At 40.9% G+C, this 18,552-nt stretch overlaps 1 protein-coding gene across 2 annotated transcripts in view; it reads left to right on the forward strand.

Moving 5' to 3' along the window:
* Positions 1-18,552, forward strand: part of PCCB (propionyl-CoA carboxylase subunit beta) — a 78,270-nt gene that overhangs the window by 47,227 nt on the left and 12,491 nt on the right. For both annotated transcript variants that reach the window (XM_019023982.4, XM_031009183.3), the window contains exons 9-10: positions 1,856-1,937; positions 17,812-17,935. In XM_019023982.4, the coding sequence (XP_018879527.4) occupies positions 1,856-1,937; positions 17,812-17,935 (206 nt within the window). The remainder of the gene's footprint in view (positions 1-1,855; positions 1,938-17,811; positions 17,936-18,552) is intronic.

Genomic DNA, 18,552 nt, shown 5'->3' on the forward strand with positions numbered 1-18,552 from the left:
CCAGGGCCTCACTCTGTCTGCCTCTGCCCACTCCACAAGGGACATACCCAGTGGCGCACTGTTTGTAGTCATGGAGGGGAGAGTGGTCACAAGGTCCAGAGCTGTGGGTATAGCCTTTCTGAGTATACTGTTTGGAGTTCCTGAAGGGTTTAGGACATCACTTGAAGGTATTATGGCCCAGGAGCCCAGAAATGTCTGCATAGCCCGCTTTGGCCCAGCTATACCTCTTCTGCATATGATTCCAAGGGAGATAGATATCCATATATATGTATACATATATATATGCATGTGTATATGGGTATATATGTATACGTGTATGTGTATATACATATGTTCATGTGTGCATATGTATGTATATGCATACGCGTGTATACATACATATTTGTATGTATACATATTTGTGCATACACACATACACATGCATACATATGCATGCATAGGTATATATGCATATGTATGTATATGTATGCTTATGTATATGCATATGTATGTATATGTATGCTTATGTATATATGCATATGTATGTATAGGTATGCATGTGTATGTATAGGTATTCATGTGTATGTATGTATATGCGTGTGCATGTATAGGTATGCATGTGTATGTATATGCGTGTGTATGTATATACATGCATGTGTATGTATATGCATGCATGTGTATGTATGTATATGTGTACATATGTATGCATGCATATGTATGCATATGTATATGTATACGCATATGCATATATACATGCATGCATGTATACACACATGCATGTGTATATATGCATACCCACACATATATGCATGTGTACACACCCACACATGCATATATGCATGCCCACACATATATGCATATCAACACACATATGCATATACGCATATCCACACACATACATACATGCATATCTACACATATGTATATATGTATATCTACACGTGTTCACATACATATATACACATATGTATGAGTATATGTGTATATATTGTATATATGCATATATATGTATGTGTATATATACACATACATATATGTATGACAAGTGAAAAGGGAGGACTTTATTAGCAGATGGGGCTACCCTTAGTTTTCCAGCGTAGAGCTTTTTGTGAAGCTGGGCTTGATGGACACATGGCCTGACCCAAGGCCAAACCTCAGCCCAGGAGTACATCTCAGGGTCACTGTAGCCCCTGGCTGCCCACACTGGGCAGGAGGGAATGAAAACCTATTGGAGAGAAGAGGTTGGAGAGGGGCAAGTTGCTGGGTCCTCCTGTAGAGTGGGAGTGGGCTCTGGCTTAGTTTTTCTGCTGAGACACTTGGATGCAGGAGGAAGGAGAGAGTCCATGAGCCTGCATGTGACAGGTTCTGTGGTGATTTTGCCCTGAGGGCCTGCAGTTTTGCTTTCTGAAGGAGCTTTAGCAGATTAACCTAACAGGGAATGTGAACCCACAGTGGTTTATGCAGAGCTCTGCCTTTGCATTTCCAAGTCCTTGTTCTTTTAATGTTCCAGGAAGTTGGGCTGGGATCTCCCAGGGCTGTGTCTTGTTCACTATAATGTCCTTCAGTGCCCTACACGGTACCTAGAATGTAGGAGGTATTCAGAGAAGATAAATGAAAGAATAATGTTTAGAGGAATAAACTCATTTTTTCCTCTAAAAGAGAACCAGAAGGTCTTTTGGATTGATACTGGTCCCAGGTTCAGTTAATATGGTGGTTAAAAAGGAATGACTCTTTGGTGACTGCTTTGTAAGCCCAGCAGGGACAGAACTGGCCCAGTCCCTATGACGTGTCACCCCATTTTTTTTCCCACCCCCTTCCCACAAAAGGTAACTGGCTCTTCCTATGTTGACTATACCTGCCTTTTTTCTGCCTAAAGTGACCGTCTGGTTCCTGAGCTTGACACAATTGTCCCTTTGGAATCAACCAAAGCCTACAACATGGTGGACATCATACACTCTGTAAGTGCCACATCTGTTTGTTTTGCCTGTCCTAGTCAGCCACATTCATGGGCATTGTGCTTCGGCTTAGTGAGGAAGCACTGGACCACTTGGCCTCCATGTCAGACAACACAGGTCGGGAATAGGGTGGGCACAGGACCAGTGGCCACTGAGTAGTGTGTTCTGGAAAGACCTAGTGGCTATAGATACCCTAGTGGCACAGATGGACTTGAGGGCTGGAGATAGGAGTAGTAAGGGCCAGCAGAGCTCAGGAGACTTTAGAAGGCCCTCTGAGGATCATAAATTAGGGGCCATGTCCACAGAGTCTAGAGTGAGGCCAGAGTGATCATTGTTAAGTATCATTGGGGCCCTCTGCTCAGAGGGGGTTTTGTCTTTATAGAGAAGAGAGTACACAGGGCATCCTAGAAGGTTGGACTGTGTGTGTGGAGGTCCGTGGGAGACAGGAGCCATTTGTACCTTTTTTTGGTACAGCAGATTCCTGGGTCATTAAGTAAAGGGGACAGTGTTAGGCAAACTGAAGGCATCTGTGGATGGCCAATGCCTTCCTTAAGGGTACACTGTGCTCTCGGTAGTCCTTGTGTAACACACCGTGATGGCTCTCTGGTAACTCTAGAAGTCAGATTCTCCCTCTTCCCTAGGGTTTGCTGTTTTCTGTTACTGTTTTTGTCTTTTTTATTCTTGTAGTCTCTTCCTGCACCAAGGATTAGCCTGAGATGTAACCTTAAGGTCTTCCTTAGGTCTTTTCTGAGCCTTTGCAGGGGCATGTGCAATCACTTTCTAATTTTCCTTGCATATGCAGTTGTTTTTGAGTGTCCTAGTTGTTAACGTCTGGCTCCCAAAAGTAGAAAAAGAGAAAAAAAATGAAGATGGTAAAAAGATGTCAGCCCTTTAAATTCCTTGGAAGTCAGTTCAGCCCAAAGCAGGAGAGCCTCGCAACAGTGTGGGGAGTTGTAGCAACAGTGATCACCCATCTCTTTGCACCTCTGTGATCAGAAGCAGCAGTCAGCAAGCACAGATTCTCAATATTTGGAGGACAGGGTCATTTTATGCCCACCCCAGCTCCTGCAAGCTGTGTGCAAACTGCTGCAGGAACACTTGCGGAAATATCTGTCACGGAGCTGGGGTGGGGGATGGGTAGCTGCTACTATGCTAAGAGCTGAAATTAACTCCAATTTTCAGTCCAATCCTTCGCCTGGAAGTTGCAGTCCTTCAACAGACACCAGAGTCAAAATAGTTCCATCAGACAGATTCTGCCAGGCAATTGTTGCCTGGGTGGGGAGACAGATTCCTGGTGCTTCCTACTCTGCCATCTTCTAACTTTTTCTTAAGGTATATATGATAACTCTTGATTCTCATTATAAAGTTTTATATCCTGCTACCTATTAAATACTCTTGTTTGTAATTTTTTTCTGTCATTTATTTAGGGTTTTATTTTATTTATTTTTATTTTATTATTATTATACTTTAAGTTTTAGGGTACATGTGCACAATGTGCAGGTTAGTTACATATGTATACATGTGCCATGCTGGTGTGCTGCACCCGTTAACTCGTCATTTAGCATTAGGTATATCTCCTAATGCTATCCCTCCCCCCTCCCCCAACCCCACAACAGTCCCCAGAGTGTGGTATTTAGGGTTTTAAAAATGTGGTTGTATACTGTCTATGTATAAATAAGAGTTCTGTCGGGTGCAGGGGCTCATGCCTATAATCTCAATGCTTTGGGAGGCTAAGGCAGGAGGATCCTTTGATGCCAGGAGCTCAAAACCAGCCTGGACAACATAATGAGTCACCATCTCTATAAAAAGTAAAAAAATTTGCTGGGTGAGGTGGCCGTCGCCTGTAGTCCCATTTACTTGGGAGGCTGAGATGGGAGGATTGCTTGAACCCAGGTGTTTGAGGCTGTTCTGAGTTATGATCATTGCCACTGCACTCCATCCTGGTGTGCAAGACTCCATTGCCAAAAATAAGTAAATGAATAAAATTTTATCTTTCCTGTTATTTTACATGTCATTTCTTTCCTTGTCTTGCATTGGCTACAACTCCCTATATGTCAAATGTAATGGTGAATCATAGTTGTGATTCTGGGCATCTTTGTATTGTTTGTAAGTTTAGCAAGACTGCTGTCAGTGTTTCCTAATTTATATCTTTTTTCATGTTGAAGCTACTACTGGCTTCTGTTTTAAATATTTTTGTTGTTGTTTATTTTGTTCTTAAAGTTAGGAATGAGTGTTGAATATTGTTGAATGCACTTTCAGTGTTTTTGGAGATGATCATGTGATTTTCTTCCTTAGATCTATTTATAAATCTATCCTAGTAGATTTCCGAATACTAAACTATTCCTTCATTCCTGAAGTTGTATATTCTGTTTGCTAATGTTTTGAGTTTTTGCATTGATATTATGTGATACTAGTGCATATATTTTAAGGTATTTTAAAATCAGGTTTTGGTATCGATGTTGTATTTGCTTTACTTATTTATTTATTAAAAAAAAATTTTTTTTTTTTGAGACAGAGTTTTGCTCTTGTCACCCAAGCTGGAATGCGGTGGCACAATCTCTACTCACTGCAACCCCTGCCTCCTGGGTTCAACCAATTCTCCTGCATCAGACTCCCAAGTAGCTGGGGTTACAGGCGAGCCCTACCATGTCCAGCTAATTTTTGTACTTTCAGTAGAGACACGGTTTCGCCATGTTGGCTAGGCTGGTCTTGAACTTCTGACCTCAGGTGATCCACCTGCCTTGGCCCCACAAAGTGCTGGGATTATAGGTGTGAGCCACCGTGCCTGGCCTGTATTTGCTTTATGTATTAGTGTTCTAGTGCTGCCATAAGAAAATACCATAAACTGCATAGCTTAAACAACAGAAATTTATTTTCTGTCAGTTCTGGAGGCTAGAAGTCCAAGATCATGGTGTTGGCAGGGTTGACTTCATTCTGAGGTCTCTGTCTCTTTGGCTTCTGGACTACACTCTTGCTGTGTCCTCACGAGGTCTTTGCTCTCAGTGCATGCAGAAAGAGATCTCTGGTGTCTCTTCATCTTTTTTTTTTTTTTTTTTTTTCCCTCAGAGACAGGGTCTTGCTTTGTCACCCAGGCTGGAGTGCAGCAGTGTGACTTTGACTCACTGCAGGCTTGACCTCCTGTGCTCAAGTGATCTTCCCACTTCAGCCTCCTGAGTAGCTGGGACTATAGCTGCATGCCACCACATCTGGCTAATTTTAAAATTTTTTGTAGAGATGGCAACTCACTATGTTGCCCAGGCTGGCTTTTCCAATTATTTATTTATTTTTTGAGATGGAGTCTGGCTCTGTCGCCCGGGCTGGAGTGCAGTGGCATGATCTCGTCTCACTGCAAGCTCTGCCTCCCGGGTACACGCCATTCTCCTGCCTCAGCCACCCAAGTAGCAGGGACTACAGGCACCCACCACCACGCCTGGCTAATTTTGTTTTTGTATTTTTAGTAGAGACGGGGTTTCACCGTGTTAGCCAGGATAGTCTCGATCTCCTGACCTCGTGATCTGCCCGCCTTGGCCTCCCAAAGTGTTGGGATTACAGCACTCACAGCCCGGCCGGCTTTCCAATTCTTTTCTTTTTTTGAGATGGAGTCTCACTCTGTCGCCAGGCTGGAGTGCGGTGGCACGATCTCAGCTTAGTGCAACCTCTGCCTCCCGTGTTCAAGTGATTCTCCTGCCTCAACCTCCTGAATAGCTGGGATTTCAGGCATGCGCCACCACGCTTGGCTAATTTTTGTATTTTTAGTAGAGACGGGGTTTCACCATGTTGGCCAGGATGGTCTTGATCTCCTGACCTCACGATCCGCCTGCCTCGGCCTCCCAAAGTGCTGGGATTACAGGCATGAGCCACGGGCGCCAGCCCAGCTTTTCCAATTCTTAAAAGAATTCCAGTCCTAACAGATTAGGGTCCCCCTCTTATGGCCCCGTTTAACTTTAATTACCTCTGGAGCATCCCTCTCTCCAAATTCACTTTTTTTTTCGAGACAGAGTCTAACTCTGTTGCCCAGGCTGGTGTGCAGTGGTGAGATCACGGCTCATTGCAACTTCCACCTTCCAGGTTCAGGAGATGCTTCTGCCTCAGCCTCTCAAGTAGCTGGGATTACAGGTGTGTGCCACCATACCTGGCTAATTTTTGTATTTTCAGAGATGGGGTTTCGCCATGTTGGCCAGGCTGGTCTCAAACTCCTGGCTTCAAGTGATCCGCTTGCCTCAGCCTCCCAAACTACTGGCGTTAGAGGTGTAAGCCACTGCACCTAGAACATATATTTACTTTTAACTCAAAAAGTATTGTGTTATTACACTTTTTTATTTTGCTTTTTAAAAAAACTTCTTCTGGCCGGGCGTGGTGGCTCATGCCTGTAATTCCAGCACTTTGGGAGGCTGAGGTGGGTGGATCACTTGAGGTCAGGAGTTCGAGACCAGCTTGACCAACACGGTGAAAACCTGTCTCTATTGAAAATACAAAAATTAGCCGGGTGTGGTGGCGTGTCCCTGTAATCCCAGCTACTGGAGAGACTGAGGCAGGAGAATCACTTAAACTGGGGAGGCACAGGTTGCAATGAGCTGAGATTGCACCATTGCATTTCAGCCTGGGCGACGAGTGAAACTGTCTCTAAAAAAAAAAAAGAAAAAAAAGTGAATATGCTAGAAAAGAGTCAAAGCAGTGACTTTAGAAGCTACTTAAGAGTGCACACACAAATCAATACGGTAGTCAGGGGAAGGCATTACTTCTGGGGAAGAAGAGTACAAAGGAAAGAGAGAGGTACCTTTGGAAATTGTGAAGGGAAAATGAAGCAAGGGGGTTACATTTATGTACCTGCAAGACATACAGAATCGAATACACCGAAGGACACTACATCTTTCCCCATCACCCTCCGTAAAATTAGTCACCCATGAACTAAACTGCACTTTGCTATACTGACAGAAGAGGGTGCTCTTGAACTAGGATTTTTGTTCATTTGTTCGTCTGCCAGCTTTGGAGAATGCAGATACAAATAGTTTTCATTTATATAAAGCTACAATAAGAAAACAAAAAGTGAGACTGAAACATGTCAGTTGATGGAACTCCCTTCACTGTAAAAGTCAATCATGAAGCAGCTGACTATGCTTCAATCTGAGTGCAGTAGCCCCTGATAAGCATTTGAGGTTGTAAAAATAGAAAATTCAGAAACTAATGACAAAATGGAGAGATAATAGTAAGAAGTTAAAGCTGACTGAATTAAGAAAATGGGCAGGGGAGACAAAATTGCATCAGAAATGATATCAAAATTGCAAGGTGCTCAAAGGAGAATGTATTTCAATGAAAATTTAATAAGGAACATTTAAGAAAAGTAGATAAATAGCCTAAAAAATGAATGAAATAATATAAAAAAGTAAAAGTAGATTTTACATTCTCACCACAAAAAAGTATGTGAGGTGGTGGATATGTTAACTAGCTTGATTTAGTCATCCTACACTGTATACATATATGAAAACATGTACATTGTACATATATGCAATTATAAAATTTTAAAATAGTACAGATACCTTTAATACAATTATTGGTTATATTGTCACATCTGGGATTAATTTTTTAAAATTCTTAGTTAAATGTATGAGAAAAAAGTGACTACAATGAAAGGCAAAGAAGAATGAACATACATATAATTGGAGTGTCTGAAGAAAAACCAGTAGAACAGACTTAATATTTAAAACTGTAATCCAAGAAAATATTCCAGAAATAAAATAAGATTCAGATTTATATAATGAAAGAGCACACTGAGCACGTGGGAAAATTGACCCAGAATTGTCAAACTAGAGAAAATATTAACTGTTGGATTTTTAAAATAAGGAGAAATGCTCAGGACCTTTGGGCAGAAATCAAATGACTTACAAGGGCAAGAGAATAAAATGACATCCAACTTCTCCAAAGCAACGTAGAAAAGCAAGGAAACAACAGAAAAGCACTTTCAGGAGGCTGAAGGAAAGAATCTGTGACTAAGGATTTTATGTTTAGCAAAGCTCACCTTCATGTATTAAGACTGCAGAAAACCAGTTTTAAACCAAGAACCGAGGGAAGTTTGTGTTAATGAGGCTTTCTTGAGGAATCTACTAGAGAATGAGCTTCATCCAATCAAGAGGTAGCTGGAGAAATTTCAGCAAAAGGATTGGTAGTGATTATCTAATATACTTAATTATAATTCTAAGACTAAAACAGAAGTGGGGATGAGGGTAGAGAATGTATAAGTGCTATATGTTTAGTTTCAGAAAAAAATGCAACTGAAAAATGGGAGAAGAGAGGGGAAGAATATTGCAGAATCAGCTCACTGATTATTGTTAGCTAACAGATATCATTAAAAACAAACTAGTTAATAAAAGATTAAGGAAATGAACTAAAGGCATCAAAAGGCATAATTACAAAGGTAACCACTAGACTAAAAAATACAAACATTCTTTAATACTACTCACATAAACAGTATATATCATTGTGGGTAATGATAAAGGGGAAAAAATAAAAAATAAAAGATAAAAGACAATACATATAGAATACATAGTAATTATAAAAAATAATATGACAGGCCAGGCGTGGTGGCTCATGCCTGTAATTCCAGTACTTTGGGAGGCTGAGGCGGGCAGATCACCTGAGGTTGAGAGTTTGAGACCAGCCTGACCAACATGGAGAAACCCTATCTCTACTGAAAATACAAAATTAGCCAGGTGTGGTGGCATATGCCTGTAATCCCAGCTACCCGGGAGGCTGAGGCAGGAGAATCGCTTGAACCCAGGAGGCATAGGTTGTGGTGAGCCAAGATTGCACCATTGCACTCAAGCCTGGGCAACAAGAGTGAAACCCCATCTCAAAATAATAATAATAATAATAATATGATAGTAAAAAAGTGTCATACCAATAAATATGGATGGGTTTAATTCACTTGTTAAAAATATGTCTAATTTGTTATGGACCAACTATATTCAGTATATAAATGTGATTCAGAAAGGCTAAAAATAAGGAATGGGCGGAAATATACTGGGAGAATGGAAACAATAACAGCAGTATTTGTGACACTAATATTGAACAGAGTAAAGTTCAGGTATTAACCAGAATAAGGAAGGACTTTTTTTTTTTTTTTTTTTTGATATGTAGTCTCACTCTGTAACCCAGGCTGGAGTGCTGTGGCACAATCTCGGCTCACCGCAACCTCCACCTCCCAGGTTCAAGTGATTCTCCTGCCTCAGCCTCCCAGGAAGGACATTTTCAACTGCTAAAAGCCATAGTTCACAATGATAATGTAAAGCATATCGAATATCTGTGCCAGAAATAACCACCATCTTTATAAAGCTGAAACTATAGGAGATTCAACAGACTTAGGTAGAAACACTGAATAGGAGATGTATACACAGCATTGTTAGTACAAAGCAGGTCAAATGGACAAAAGTAATAATTTAGGAGACCTAAATAATGTAATAGGTAGATCTTACACATCTCTTTTGGACTTTACACCCTGGTAATGAACAATAAATCTTATTCTGAAGTGCACATGGAATATTCACAAAAGTTGATCATATGTATTAGATCAGAAAGAAAACATCATTAAATCCCATAGAGTAAAAAATACTGTGAAACAACATTGCTTAAAATTAGAAACTTTTGTAGCAACTAAAACAAAAGTAGCCTCCAGCCGGGAAATAAATCTTCTAGTAAACAATTCTTGGATGAAAGGGGAAAATAGAAACCAAATGACAGAATTCTAAAAGAAAAAAAGACAAAATACTATGTGTCAAAACCTATAGAATATGTTTAAAACGATGAACAGATGAATATCTATTTCCTGAAACAGTAAAAATCAGAGAAGGAAAATAAACAGGCCAGGTGCGGTGGCTCACACATGTAATCCCAGCACTTTGGGAGGCCGAGGCAGGTGGATTGCTTGAGCTCAGGAGTTCGAGACCAGCCTGGGCAACACGGTGAAACCCCGTCTCTACTAAAATACAAAAAATTAGCTAGGCATGGCGGCGTGTGCCTGTAATCCCAGGTACTCAGGAGGCTGAGACAGGAGAATCGCTTGAACCTGGGAGGCAGAGGTTGCAGTGAGCCCAGATCGTGCCACTGCACTCCAGCCTGGGCGACAGAGCAAGACTCCATCTCAAAAAAAAAAAAAAAAAAAAAAAAAAGAAAAACAGATTCCCAACTGGAAAAGCCAGGGGAAAAAACCCTGTAAAATATTTCAGAATAAATCCAAGAAATAATTTAATAAGGATAAATGCAGAAATTTATGATGGAAATAGAAGAATAGCTGCAATTAGTAAACACTGGCTAACTTCAAAAAAGAGACAGTAAAAGCAGAAGTATGAAGTGAGAAAGGGAATAACCACTGAAAAAGAGGAAACTTAAGAATCGTTAAGAGGCCAGGTGTGGTGGCTCATGCCTATAATCCCAGCACTTTGGGAGGCTGAGGTGGGAGGATTGCTTGAAGTCAGGAGTTGAAGACCAACCTGGGCAACATAGTGAGTCCCTGTCTCTACAAAAATTTTTAAAGTTAACTGGGTGTGGTGGCATGCACCTATAGTCCCAGCTACTTGAGAGGCTTCAGTGTAGGAGAATTGCTAGAACACAGGAGTTCAAGGCTGTAGTGAGCTGTGATTGCACCATCATACTCCAGCCTGGGCAACATAGTGAGACCCTGTCTCAAAAAAAAAAATTCTAAGAGACAAGATACATTGGAAAATTTGTTTGGAAAACACAGTTTAACAGAAATTGATCCCATCAGAGATAGGAAGCTTAAATGAACCACCAAATTCCACGGAAGGAATTACTTCACCAAAAAGCACAAGGAGCTGGATTCAGTGGCTTATGCCTATAATCCCAACATTTTGGGATGCTAAAACGGGAGGATTGTTTGAGCCCAGGAGTTTGAGACCAGCCTGGGCAACATGACGAAACTCTGTCTCTACAAAAAATAAATTAGGGCCAGGCAAGGTGGCTCACACCTGTAACCCCAGCACTTCGGGAGGCCGAGGTGGGCGGATCACCTGAGGTCAGGAGTTCGAGACCAGCCTGATTAACACGGAGAAACCTCGTCTTTACTAAAAATACAAAATTAGCCAGGTGTGATGGCACATGCCTGTAATCCCCGCTACTCGGGAGGCTGAGGCAGGAGAATTGCTTGAACCCAGGAGGCGGAGGTTGCGATGAGCCAAGATCGTGCCATTGCACTCCAGCCTGGGCAACAAGAGCGAAACTCCATCTAAAAAAAAAAGCCGGGCATGGTGGTATGCACCTGTAGTCCCAGCTACTGGGGAGGCCAAGGTGGGAGTTTGCTTGAGCCCAGGAAGTTGAGGGAGCAGTTAACCATGTTTGTGCCACGGCACTCTACCCTGGGTGACAGAGCAAGACTCTGTCTCAAACAAACAAACACCAGGCCCAAATAGTTTCATGTGGAATTTCTGAGACCTTTAAGGGCCAAATAGTCCTAGTGCCACATAAATTCTTCCAGAGCATAGAAAGTAAACAAAACACACAAGAACCTTCCAAAATTTTTTTAAAGAAGTATGATATCAATACCTGAACCTGATAAAGGTAGTACTTAAGATTTCAGTTTCATATTGCTGATTTCTTTAAAATTATATCTGTGGCCTACTGGGATGTATTCTAGGAATGCAAGATTGGTTCTAGGAAACTCAATAATATACTGTATTAACACATATAGGGGAGAAAAATCACAATTATTTATATAGACGCTGAAGAAAACCTTTAAGAAACATCAATACCTATTCCTGATAGACTTCATAAAATAGGAATTGATTAGTACTTTCTTAATGTAATAAAATTTGGTATAGACCTTTTCAAAAGCCTGCATCTCACCTAATAAAGGCTAGCTTCTACTAGGATTAGGAACAAGTATAGGATGCCCATTATTTCTATTATTATTTAACATTGTTCTGGAAATATTAACCAATACAGTTATCCAAGAAGAGGACCAATTAGAGACAAAAGCCTTGGGAGAGATGTCAAGCTGTAACGTAGGTGATATAGTATTATAGTATTCAAGAAAACTCTAGAGAATGCATTATTATACTAAAACAATACTTGAGGAACAGGATACAAAATTAACATATAGAAATCTTCATATACACAAGCAGTAACCAATTATGGTAGAGTAAAAGCCTCTGTTACATAGCAACAGGAAGATAAAATATTTAGTAATAATTTTAACAGGAATGTACAGAAGCTGTTTTAGGGCAAATTTATTTTTTTAGACAGGGTTTAACTCTGTCACCCAGGATGGAGTGCAGTGACCCAGTCACAGCTCACTGCAGCTTCAACTTCCTGGTCAAGCAATCCTCCCACATTGCCAGGACTACAGGCATGCATCACCACACACACCTGATTTAGTATTTTTTTTTTTTTTTGTAGGAAGAATTCCTGCTATGTTGCCCAGGCTGGTCTCGAACTCTTGGGCTCAAGCGATCCTTCTGCCTTGGCCTTCCAAAGTGCTGGGATTTTAGGTGTGAGCCCCCAAGCCCAGCCCAGGGTGATCTTAAAAACACTTTTGAAAATCAAAAGTAGGCCAGGCATGGTGGCTCACACCTGTAATCCCAGCACTTTAGGAAGCTGAGGAGGGAAGATCCCTTGAGCCCAGGAGTTTGAGACCATCCTGGGCAACATAGTGAGACCTTGTCTGTACAAAACAAAACATAAAAGTAGACTTGAACAAATGGAAAGACATTCGTTGTTCCTGGGGTTAATGTTATTAACAAACTGGTGATTCTTAAGTTGTTCTATAAATTTAAGGCAATCCCAATAAACAGTTTTTAAAAACTAGAACTAGATAAGTTTATACAAAAGTGCACATGGAAAAATAAAAGTGCAAGAATACCTAAGAATATACTGCAAAAGAAAAGCTGTAAGTGGGGACTAGCCATGTTTTATATTACAGCATCCTATAGTTAAAACTGTGGTACAGGCACATAAATAGACCAGTGGAATAGAATAAAAGAGCCAGAAATAGACTCAAGTACATACAGAATTTTAGTACAGTCATGCGTTGCGTAACAACGGGGATATGTTCTGAGAAATGCATCATTAGGCAATTTCTTTGTGCGACCATCATAGAGTGTACTTCCACAAACCTAGATGGTATAGCCTATTACACACCTAGGATCTGTGGTATAGTCTATTGCTCTTAGGCTGCAAACCTGTATAGCACGTTACTGTACCAAACACTGTATGCAGTTGTAACACAATGGTAAGTATGTATCTAAACATAAAAAGGGTACAGTAAAAATAGATTATTACAATAGGACCATCTTCCTATAGGCAGTCCGTCATTGACCAGAACCTCTTTGTGCAGTGCCCAACTGTATATGATAATGATATTTTATCAAATCTCAGGGGCAAAAATTAGCTTTTAATAAATGATGCTGGGGCAACTGACTAGCCATTTAGGAAAATATAAAATTAGATTCATACTTTACACCATGTACAAAAATAAACTACAAATGGGTCAGAAAACTAAATATAATCTGTGAATCCATACAAGCACTAAAAGAAAATACAGATGAATTCCTCTGAAACCTTAGGGGAAGGTTTAGAAATACTTTTGAACTGTAACTCAACTAGTTTCAGTGAAAGATAGACAAAGCTGACTGTGAAAATTTTAAAATCCCACTCTTCATAGCAAAAAACTATAAACAAAATCAAAAGACAACCAATATGCTAGAAGAAACTCTTTGCAGCATGTATCCCAGAGTATGAATATTCTTAATAAAGAGCTCTTATGCTGAGGGATTAACAACCAAAATTGATAGAAAAGTGGGCAAAAAACCACGGATAGATAGCTCACAAAAAAGATATAAAATGGACCTTAAACATGTCAAAAGATTTTCAACTTCATACATAATGCTAGAAATACAAATTCAAATTACACTGAGTATTTTCTCATATGTTAGATTGGCTAAAAATAAAAACCCCGAAAACACTTTCCATTGGAAAGTCAGTGGAGAAGCAGGCACTCTTGTGCATTGCTGGTAGGGGACTCTGGTATTATCCAGGACTAAATTAGCATTTGCCCTTTAACTCAGCAATCCCATTCCTAGCAATTTACCCTGAAGATACACTTCCCACCATACAAAATTATAGATGTACGAGGTTACTGCCATTACGTTGTCATTTGTAATTGCGAGATACTCTAAATAACCTAAATGTAAAATTTAAAATAATGTAAGCCACGTGTAGATTGGTTGAATAAACTTTGGTACATCACACAGTACAGTACTATGCAGAAGTGAAAAAGAATGACGATCTCTATGAACTGATAGGAAGTGATTCCCAGGACATATTAAGTGAAAAAATTCAAAGTGCAAGAGTGTCTATACCGTTACTTTCCATGTAAGAAGGGTAAATTAAAAGATACAAATGCAAATACACACATAATACATCAGAAAATAATGAGATTAATAACAGGGTAGGTGGGACTAGGGTGGAAGGGATGGGGAAGGAACACTATTAAACTGTATTAGTATTTTACATATTAAAAAATCAAGACTGGGGAAAACCTTTAAAATGAAATACAAACATGAACCTGTTTTAAATGAGTGTCTTTTGAACCTATATTTTGACTATATACCTTTAATCTAAAGACCGAAATAGCTGTAAAAATTTCTAGCTAGCAGGTCTGTTTTTTGTAGCTAAGTTAGCAGTTCTGAAACCATTTTCTCTGTATTTGAGGATCGAATAAATAAGTACATTTTGAGGGTAGTGGCAGCCAGATTCTGCTATCGGAGAAGGGAGTTGTGAATATGGCAAGAGAAAAAATCTAGAATGAACCCTATAGTTGCACTGGAGTAGGATTAGAATTATCAGCATGAACTCATGGTTTTTCATATAGCTGGACTTTGGACGTTTTAGAAGGAGTCACACACACACACAGACCACACACACACACACAGAACACACACACACACAACACACACACACACAGAACACACCACACACACACACCCTCACCCTGAAAGGAACCCAGGCCTTTTCTGGCTGATTGTAGGGCTGGGGCAGGAAAGAAACCAAGATGAACCAGAAAGTAAGATACTTCCAAAATGTAAGGTAGTGCTCAAAGAATGATGGGGACACTTTAGAAGGACACAGGAACCAGCATGAAGGAACTTTGGTAAATATAGGACAATTTAAACATGAAATGATGGTGAAAGATTATAATCCATAGAATAAAACAATCTATAAGTTCATACTGATACCTATAAGTAAATGGGAAAGGCAAAGATCTTTCTTGTGGTAGATGTCAGCTAATAAATGGAGAAGAAAAGTGGAATTGGAAAACTCACCCTTTGGGCTGGGTGTGGTGGTTCACACTTGTAAGGAGGGCGGATTGCTCGAGCTCCGGAGTTTGAGACCAGCCCGGCCAATATGGTGAAACCCTTTCTCTACTAAAAATACATAAATTAACCAGGTATGGTTGCATGAACCTGTGGTCCCAGCTGCTTGGGAGGCTAAGGTGGGAAGATCGCTTGAGCCTGGGAGGTGGAGGTTGCATCGAGCTGAGGTTGCTCCACTGCACTCCCACCTAGGTGGCAGAGTAAGACCCTGTCTCAAGAAAAATAAAAACAAAAACAAAAAAACAAAACAAAAAAACTCACCATTTGGCAGCTATCATGACAGTAATGAGTCAGGCAAGAATCATGGCTGCTTGGTGGCTGCTAGGATGCTAAACCTAGTGGATGAAGAACTAGATAAATGATTAAAGTTTGAAGAACAGGATTTTATGTAGTCTCAACGTATTTCCTCACAAAATTCTTATTAAATTGGAGAAATAGTAACTTTGCAAGGAAACCTGCAGATATCACCATCATTAATGGACAAATCAACACATTGTGCCACTTGATGAGAATGCTTCTTCTGTGGTACTCCCGTGGAAAGGCTTAGCTCAAAATTAAACATGAAGAAATACCAAAGGAACCCAAATAGAAGTCATGCTTTACAAATTAACTGGTCTGTTGTCTTCAAAGATGTCATGATTATGAAAGACAAAGATGGAGGGGGAAAGTTAAAGGAGCCTAAAGAGATATAACCACTAAAAGCACCAGGTGATCCTGGATCAGGTTCTGGACCAGAATTTTGTTGCTTGTGCTGCTATAAAGGATACTATTGGAACAATTGGCAAACTTGAATAGTGTCATATAATAAGAAATAGTGGCCGGGCACGGTGGCTGACGCCTGTAATCCCAGCACTTTGGGAGGCCGAGGTAGGCGGATCACGAGGTCAAGAGATCGAGACTATTCTGACCAACATGGTGAAACCATCTCTAAAAACACAAAAAAATTAGCTGGGCATGGTGGTGCGTGCCTGTAGTCCCAGCTACTCGGGAGGCTTAGGAGAATTGCTTGAACCCAGGGGGCGGAGATTGCAGTGAGCCGAGATCGTGCCACTGCACTCCATCCTGGGCAGCTAAGCGAGACTCCGTCTCAAACAAACAAAAGAAAATTGTGAATTGGGCACAGTGGCTCATGCCTGTAATCTCAGCACTTTGGGAGGCTGAGGCAGGTGGATTGCTTGAGGCCAAGAGTTTGAGACCAGCCTGCGCAACATAGCAAGACCCTGTCTCTACAAAAAATACAATTTTTTATTTTTTTGGTGGCATATACCTGTAGTCCTAGCTACTTGGGAGGCTGAGATGAGAGAATTGCTTGAGCCCTGGAGGTTAAGGCTGCAGTGAGCTGTGATCATGCTTCTTCACTCCAGCCTGGGTCAGAGCAAGACCTGTCTCAAAAAAAAAAATAGTATTGTGGTAATGTTTATTTCCTGATTTTGATAATATCACTGTAGTTATAAAAAAGAATGTTCTTATGTATTTATATGTATATAAAAGAGAGAGTGATGGTCAGGCACAGTGGCTCATGCCTGTAATCACAGCATGTTGGAGGCCAAGGTGGGAGGATTGCTCAAGGCCAGGAATTGGAGACCAGTCTGGGCAACATAGCGAGATCTCATCTCTACTAAAAATTTAAAAATTAACTGAGCATGGTGGTGCACAGCTGTGGTCCTAGTTGCTTGGGAGGCGGAGGTGGGAAGATCACTTGAGCCCAGGAGATCGAGGCTGCAGTGAGCTATGATTGCACCACTGCATTCCAGCCTGGGTGACAGAGGGAGACCCTGTCTCAAAAAAAGAAAAAACAAAAAGCAAGATAGTTTGTAGTAAAATAATAATGAAGAATCGGGGTGAAGGGTATATGTACTGTTCTTGAATTTTTTATTTTTATTTATTTTTTGAGATAGGATCTCCCTCCGTTGCCCAGGCTAGAGTGCAGTGGCATAATCTTGGCTTGCTGCAACCTCTGCCTTCCAGTTCAAGCGATTCTCCTGCCTCAGTTTCCTGAGTAGCTGGGATTACAGGTGCCTGCCACCACACCAGGCTAATTTTTTGTATTTTTAGTAGAGATGGGGTTTCGCTACATTGGCCAGGCTGGTCTTGAACTCCTGGCCTCAGGTGATCCACCCGCCTCAACCTCCCAAAGTGCTGAGATTACAGGAGTGAGCCACTGGGCCCGGCCTGACATTTTTATTTAGGTTGGAAATAATTTCAAAGTGAAAAGGTAAAGTTGTCACAAAAATTCCACACTCAAATAGGACTTTTAAAACAAACTTCATTGGTGTGTCCATCTTAGCAGCAGTTGAGGTTTTCCACACCATTTCTCCCCAGCAGGGAGGAGGTGCTGCCTCTGCCTGTTGTCCTGCTTCCTTGGAGAACCTGTGATAGAGCTGGAGCTGTCTACCTCTACCTCTTTAATTCTGTAATAGAAATGTCATTCTGTAGTGTCATTACATCTTATACTTGTCTTTACCATTTTGAGCTCAGAAGTAAATTTATTCCTGCAGGTTGTTGATGAGCATGAATTTTTTGAGATCATGCCCAATTATGCCAAGAACATCATTGTTGGTTTTGCAAGAATGAATGGGAGGACTGTTGGAATTGTTGGCAACCAACCTAAGGTGGCCTCAGGTAGGATGGAGCTCTTATAAGCCTTGGTTTTGGGGTTGGAGGCCAGGGAAGCCTGGGTCCATGGTATCCTTTCTGTCTTTTGCCTGTTCTTCAGACATGGCCTTCCATGACCAGAGGAAAAAATCTAAATGGTTGTTGTAAAAGCTATTTTTTTTTTTTTAAATTTTTTTTAGACAGGGTCTTACTGGTGTCCAGGCTGGAGTGCAGTGGTGTGATCTCAGCACACTGGAACCTCTGCCTCCCAGGGTCAAGCAGTCCTTACACCTCGGCCTCCCAAGTAGCTGGGACTACATGCACATAACACCATACCTGGCTAATTTTCTTTTTTTGTATTTTTGGTAGAGATGGGGTTTTGCCATGTTGCCTGTGCTCAGGGTTTCGAACTCCTGAGCTCAAGTGATCCGCCCACCTCAGCCTCCGAAAGCGCTGGGATTACAGACATGAGACACCACAACTGGCCTATAAAAGCTACTTTTAATATCTCAAAATGCTTCTTTCATACTCCTTTTCAAAGGTTTATAGGAAACTTACATTCTTAGTGTATAAGGTTTTCAATTTTTTAGGGGTCAGTTTTCTGTTCCCCCCTACCCCCAGTTAAATATATGACTCACCCACTA

The sequence above is a fragment of the Gorilla gorilla genome, chromosome 2, assembly GCF_029281585.2.
Source record: "Gorilla gorilla gorilla isolate KB3781 chromosome 2, NHGRI_mGorGor1-v2.1_pri, whole genome shotgun sequence".
Taxonomy (NCBI): domain Eukaryota; kingdom Metazoa; phylum Chordata; class Mammalia; order Primates; family Hominidae; genus Gorilla; species Gorilla gorilla.